This window comes from Aptenodytes forsteri, unplaced genomic scaffold, assembly GCF_000699145.1.
Source record: "Aptenodytes forsteri isolate BGI_AS27 unplaced genomic scaffold, ASM69914v1 Scaffold410, whole genome shotgun sequence".
In the NCBI taxonomy this organism is placed as follows: Eukaryota; Metazoa; Chordata; class Aves; order Sphenisciformes; family Spheniscidae; genus Aptenodytes; species Aptenodytes forsteri.
In genome coordinates this window covers 493708-499707 of record NW_008793958.1, presented here as the reverse complement: position 1 = coordinate 499707, position 6000 = coordinate 493708, and the positions used below count along the sequence as shown (strand labels likewise).

At 36.0% G+C, this 6000-nt stretch overlaps 1 protein-coding gene across 3 annotated transcripts in view; it reads left to right on the top strand.

The window, feature by feature from the left end:
- The window catches only part of SLC38A6 (solute carrier family 38 member 6), a 39640-nt gene that overhangs the window by 14226 nt on the left and 19414 nt on the right, over positions 1-6000 (top strand). For all 3 annotated transcript variants that reach the window (XM_019473391.1, XM_019473412.1, XM_019473371.1), the window contains one exon: positions 5857-5935. In XM_019473391.1, the coding sequence (XP_019328936.1) occupies positions 5859-5935 (77 nt within the window). In that variant the 5' untranslated portion in view covers positions 5857-5858. The remainder of the gene's footprint in view (positions 1-5856; positions 5936-6000) is intronic.

Below are 6000 nucleotides of genomic sequence, written 5' to 3'. Positions count from 1 at the left end.
CCCCCGAGTTCATCCATTCTGAAATTTAGTTTTAAAAGTATTTACAGAATTTTTCTCAAATTTAAATGGAGCAAATATTTTTTGAGAATGGGGGGGTGGGGGTGGGAATATCCTTCTTTTTGTAATCAGAGTACAATACTCTACAAACTTTGAAAATAAATGAATGGTGCAAATCGTGGAAGAATAAAATACAGCTTCTTACGTGCTGAGACCTGCATCGTTAATACCTTAAGAAATTACTGAGCTTCCTTTAAGTATGGGAAATCCAATTCTGTTTTCAAACAAACTTGAATGTTTGTTTTCACAGTGTGGTTTGCTTTTGACCTGAAAGCCTAATTATCCTTACTGATTCAAAGTGAGGATTTCCAGTGCAGAGCTGCCTTAATTAAGAGCAGGTTTGTCAGCTCCTGTACTAATTTAACAATTGATGACCCATGCTCTTGTGTTTTTGTATTGCAGTTGAATGGTTGTTGGAAGGTTTGGTACTGTAGAGAATATTAAGCTTGCTTTAAATAAAAAAACCCAACAAAAATCCAAACCTGCAACTATACTTCAGAATGGAATATATGATGAGCTATGTAGAAGACATTTCAGTTTTATTAGCATAACTGTACAAATACAATTAAACTAATGAAGTTTTACCAAAATAAATCTGCTGCCCACGTGTTCCCTGTGGAATAAGGAGGACTTTTTTGTTTTGTTTTGGTTTTTTTGTTTTTAAGCTTGCCATGGGTAAGTTCCAGAGTAATTCAGGTAAAAGCTAAAGTTAGAAGGAAAGGGAAGCAGGGGAGTGGAAGTTCATCAGGATGAGTGCCCATAACGTGAAGACTAGCAAAGAAGTTGACAACCTCCTTCTGTTCTCAGAACTTCTCCATGTGAACAAACATTACATCTTTCACACGCTCCATTCTATATTGGTATTTAAAAACAAATAAATGATCCCAACAAATTTTTTTTTGGTTTTTAAGCTTCCACTAAGAGGAAATATTAAAAACAATACATCAAGTAATTGGGAGACTTCTTAAAATGGAATATGTGGGGGATTCATTGCAAAATGAAAACAAAAGAGCACGCTCTTAAGGCCATGATGTGAGGGCTAAAATAGTTGATGGTTTTCAGTGGCATCCATGCATCGTTCCTGATGTTTCCACAATTCAAATTACTTATGAGGAGCTCAATGCAATACTGAAGTACTTTCTATCTTGCTATTCCATTCTAATTCTTTGACAGGAAAAATGGGAGCTTGGCCAAAATCCTCTCTAGTTTCACTTTCTTTCTTGAAATCCTTCCCTGCTTTTCTTTTTAACTTTGTCACATTGTTTGGATTAGGACAGATTCAATTTTAAACAACCTCCATACCAGCAAAGGGAGACACAAGCCCAAAGGGGTTTGTCACGTGCGGTTGCTGTGAAAGGTCCAGCTTGGTTGGGCTGGAGTATGCAGCAACCGGTAGAGTTTATTCTATTTCTGTCTTTCAGCCTCTAATCTTTGCGGTATTTTGGGAAAAATAGGGATCTTACTGACTGAACTCTTTAGAGGATGAGAGTTACAAGCATTTTCATTTATCTTAATTATCTATAGGCATTTGTGAGGAAACTGTCCTACCTGGTATTCACCCAGATGAGAATCAAGATTGCTCTGTGTGCTTGTCCCGACTCCCAAATCAGCACCCCTCTTTTTTTAATCTTTTTTTAAGTAGGAGCTGAAGAGCCAGTGTGGCTGTATTGATACAGTCCGCTTTTCCCTAGCCCCCTATCTTCTCCTACGTGAAGTTTGGAGGGCAGCTTGATTCCATTTTGCACAGTGCTTAATAATGTAAGACGTCTTTATAGCACTCTAATACGAACAGCTACAGTGGTAGATTAGGAAAAACTAACCAGAAGAGTTAGATTCAGTCCCTTCAACAAAATGATTTGAAGGGATTTATCACCAGCCATTTTCTAAGGAAGGAATAAATTATATGTTTACACATAAGTTTAATGTACACATTCTCTTGCATCGTTGCTGTGGACTTCAGCAATTGATCTTTTTTGGATAGGAAAATAAGGAAGAGTTACGCTTCCTTTTCTGGTAACCAAAAAGCCACTCACATATTTGATTTTAAGATTGGGCTACCTCAGGAGAGATATTTTGGGGACTATTTTAAAAAACATAACCTTGGCTTCCCTTTTCTCCAGCAACTAATGTTTTTTTCAGGTAGGGGCACATATGCTCAGTGTTAAACTATATTGTAGCACGAGGGCGTTCTGAATAATGTATGCATGGTATGTATATTTATAGAGAGGCGTATCTCATGGTGGCACTACAGGTTATAATAATGAAACTGTAAAGCAAGTACCCTATTTTACATTGTAACAAACATCTTTTTTTCTGTCAAAGAGCTAATACCAAGTTTTCAGAAAGTGATGTGTATTTTAAGAATGTAATTTCTTGTTGCTTTTAAGACAGAGGTAAGCCTATTGAATAATGAAGTAGTAATAGAGTTTTGATTTCTGCTGAATACTGTTTTATGGCATTTCTGTGGCAAGGCCTATTGAGAAGTTCAAACCTGCTTAGTTTTCCATCAAGTACCTTTTGGTGCATACGGTAAATTATTTAATTATAACATAATATATGCAAATTTATGACCTAAAAATTAGGAAGCGACTATATGATGGTTGCTTACGTAGTTGTAGTTCAGCCCTTGCTGCATCCGCATATTGCTAAAGCCTCAGACTGTGTCATTGTACACCATTTGTTCTGCAGGAAACCTGCCTCATTTGGTGCTAAAGATAGATGTCTCAGGTTGCAAAGAGAAGGTGACACAAAGAAAACATAACATTCTTTTTTAATTTAGGGGATGAGGCTGCGTTGCAAGAGCAGTTGAGTTCTGCTCTCTCATACTATGTGCACACAAGGGGGGTGACCTCTGAAGAGAGCGTTGCTTCTGATATTTGCTGATTTTTTTTGAACACTTGACTTCTAAGGATGAATGTATGTTTCTTGTAATTTTTGTATGTGATAAAAAGTGCCTTAAAAGTTAGCCATTAAAACATTAAAATTATTTTCAAAATGACAGAGGAAGTCAGTATTTCAAAGTGGAATAAATCAAAGCACAAGGTAACGCTGTTTGTTGTGTTCACTTGTGTCACAGTTTAGCCTTGTGACTGTGTAGTCTCTTCCTTCCGTTATACATTAAGGCTGCCAAGGATAGCTGACGTTTAGTTTTTACAATATAACTTGACATGCCTTTGGTCGTGATGGGCGTCAGGGAAGTTAAGTAAAATTTCTTACTTGGAGCAAAAGATACGTGACTTTTTGTCTGTCATACCGCATGCACTTTATTCCTACTTGAGATAATTTTTTCAAGTTGCTGCGCCCTTTTTCAAGATGCTTCGCTGATTTGGTTTCAGCTTTAAAAAACAAACAAACAACGTTCTTTGCTCGCTTTGTAGTGAGTTTCAGAGAGTTATACAGCGGTTAGTGTCTCTTACTTCTTTTGTGCCGAGTAAAGCTACAAGGAGCTGTTGCTCACGAGGAGAATTACAACTGTGTTTGTAAGTGAAGAAAAAGCAGGATTTGACTTTTTAAACTCTATTTAGCGTGGGCGTCCTGCTCAGGTTTATGTATGAGAATCATGTCTTATCTAAGCATCAGGGTATAAATAAAATCATTTATTATTTATTTTTTTCATCTTCTAGAACAAACAAGAGAATATAAATTGGGGAAAAAAAAATCCTACTCTCTGAGATTGTTTCCCATATGCCCAGAGAAAGGAAGAAAGATGCATACAAATGTTTAGCATGTGCAAGTTTCTTGGTGCATGATTGGTTCCCTACTTAGGAGTGGAATTCAATGAAATAAGACTCCTCTTTTAAAAACAAAGAGTAAGCGCACAACAAAGGATAAGTGATCAAATGATTAGCCAGAGGCTAATAGGAATGCAAGGGAAGAGTGACAGATTGCATATTAGGAGGAAATCTGATCTGGAAATTAATTTGAAGCTTTCTGCAGCTGAGGCTGCAAAAGAACTAATTTTGAAATCTTTCTGAAGGACGTAAATACATGAAAATTCTGACTTGCTTGTCTATAAAGTATTGTATAATACAAGAAAGAAGACTAATGGATAAATAAAGTTGAATTACAATTTAGAGGAATTCCCCCCCCTCCCCCTTTTTTTTAAAAACTAATTTTAAAAAAAAAACAAAACTGTCTTTGCTTAGGGTGAAATATGCATCTGCCTGTAGCCTAGCGTGAGAAATTGTGTTAATGTACTTACAAATTCTGGTGATTTAGAAATATGCATGCTGTGAGGATCTCTGTGGTTGAATCTACATTCTGTTGTATGCAAATAGGAGAGTAAAATCAGGACAGCAGATAAATACCTACCCAGACACAATGGCTACATGTCAACAGGGAAATATACTTGAATATTGGAAAAGCCAGAGCTTTTAATTATGAAGAAGTGAGTATTTCCTTATTTAGTGACCTACCAAATGGTTTTAATTTAACCTTGTGGTAGGTAGATGACACTTTGTATTAATAGAATTCGCTTTCTTTATAGAGACCACATTCCCTTTCTTCAAAATTTAACATTAACTGCTGTAGTACAGCAGTGTCTGAGTCCACACGTTTTTTTTTAAGGTTCAAAACATTCCTTTAAAAAAAGACAGACAAACCAATTAAAAAATCAGCTTATGGAAGTTTGCTGGTTTACTTTTTTAAAATTCTATGTTTTAATTTTAAAACATTAATAAATACACCACGGTAAAATTCTAAAGAATTGATAAATACAGAACAGTAACATTTGAATACAACAGATGAACTAAACTTTTGTCGGCATATTACTAAAATTACTTGCTGCTGAAGGATGGAAATTAGCTTTATGTAGGCTTTGATAGTCTTGAAGCTGTTTGTAAAGCTTGATTTTTCTGAGTAATTCTCTGCTGTTTTTTGATTCATGTAAATACTTGCTGCTTATGTAAAAGAAAAAAGTGACGCAAACCGTATATGAAGGTATCGGGTTAGTATAAGTTGTAATTTTAAAAACCCCTCTTATTTATGCCTTTCATCATTTTATATAGTAAAGGAGAAAAGTGGTACAGTGAAGTAGCTTTTGGATTTATGTATGCATCATTGCTTTCTTCTGAATAGAATTACAAACGCTTAATTTCAAGTTGACACTCCTATAAGAGTAACAGTTTCTCTTCTGATTCGCAGTTCCTGTATAGTTGTGCACTTCATGTTGTTGTTGGGATCTTCTTGGTGGTGGGTTTAGCATGAGAAGCGAAGATCTGTCACTGATAATCCTCTTACCTCCGAGGGCCAAACCATGCAGTATATAAAGAACCTTTCAAGTCCTGTTCTTGTCTTTACATTTCTGTCATACATTTATTTAGTACATCAGCAATTGAACAACAATAAAAACTGAGTCTTGAAAAACAACTATTGTATTAATAGAAACAAATCTTATTAGTTACTCGTCATTAACAATGTCTTATAAAGAGTAAAGAGGAAGGAGAAGTGCTGCAGCCTTGTAGTCTGTCTCTAGCCTGTAGGTCCGTATTCCCAGGTAAAAGGTCAGATCTATATTTTATATTGTTTTGCCTTTTAGTCCTTTGTATTATGTTTTCCTTGTTTCAAGACTCGCATCGTAACAGTCTCTTTGGAGGCGTTAGCTAACATCAGTACAATACTCAGGGATTTGCAGCTATTTTTAAAGGAAGTATATGAGAAAATAAATTCTGATTCTGGTGCCGTGGTGTCTAATACATAGCTGAGATGTTCCAGCCGTAACCACTCTGGTTAAGCCATGCTAATTGTTACAACCAGAGATATTGGTATTCTCTACTAAATCTGTTCTGCTTCTGTTTGCAGCTATGTCATCTTATCTTTTAATTGTTAAATCTGAACTTCCTGGTGCTGTTGCGGGGTTCTTAAGTGGAGACGAGAGTGGGTAAGGAAAAATGCTTCAAACATACTGTATTTGTCTTGAAGAAGAAAGTGGTTCAGGACTGCTGA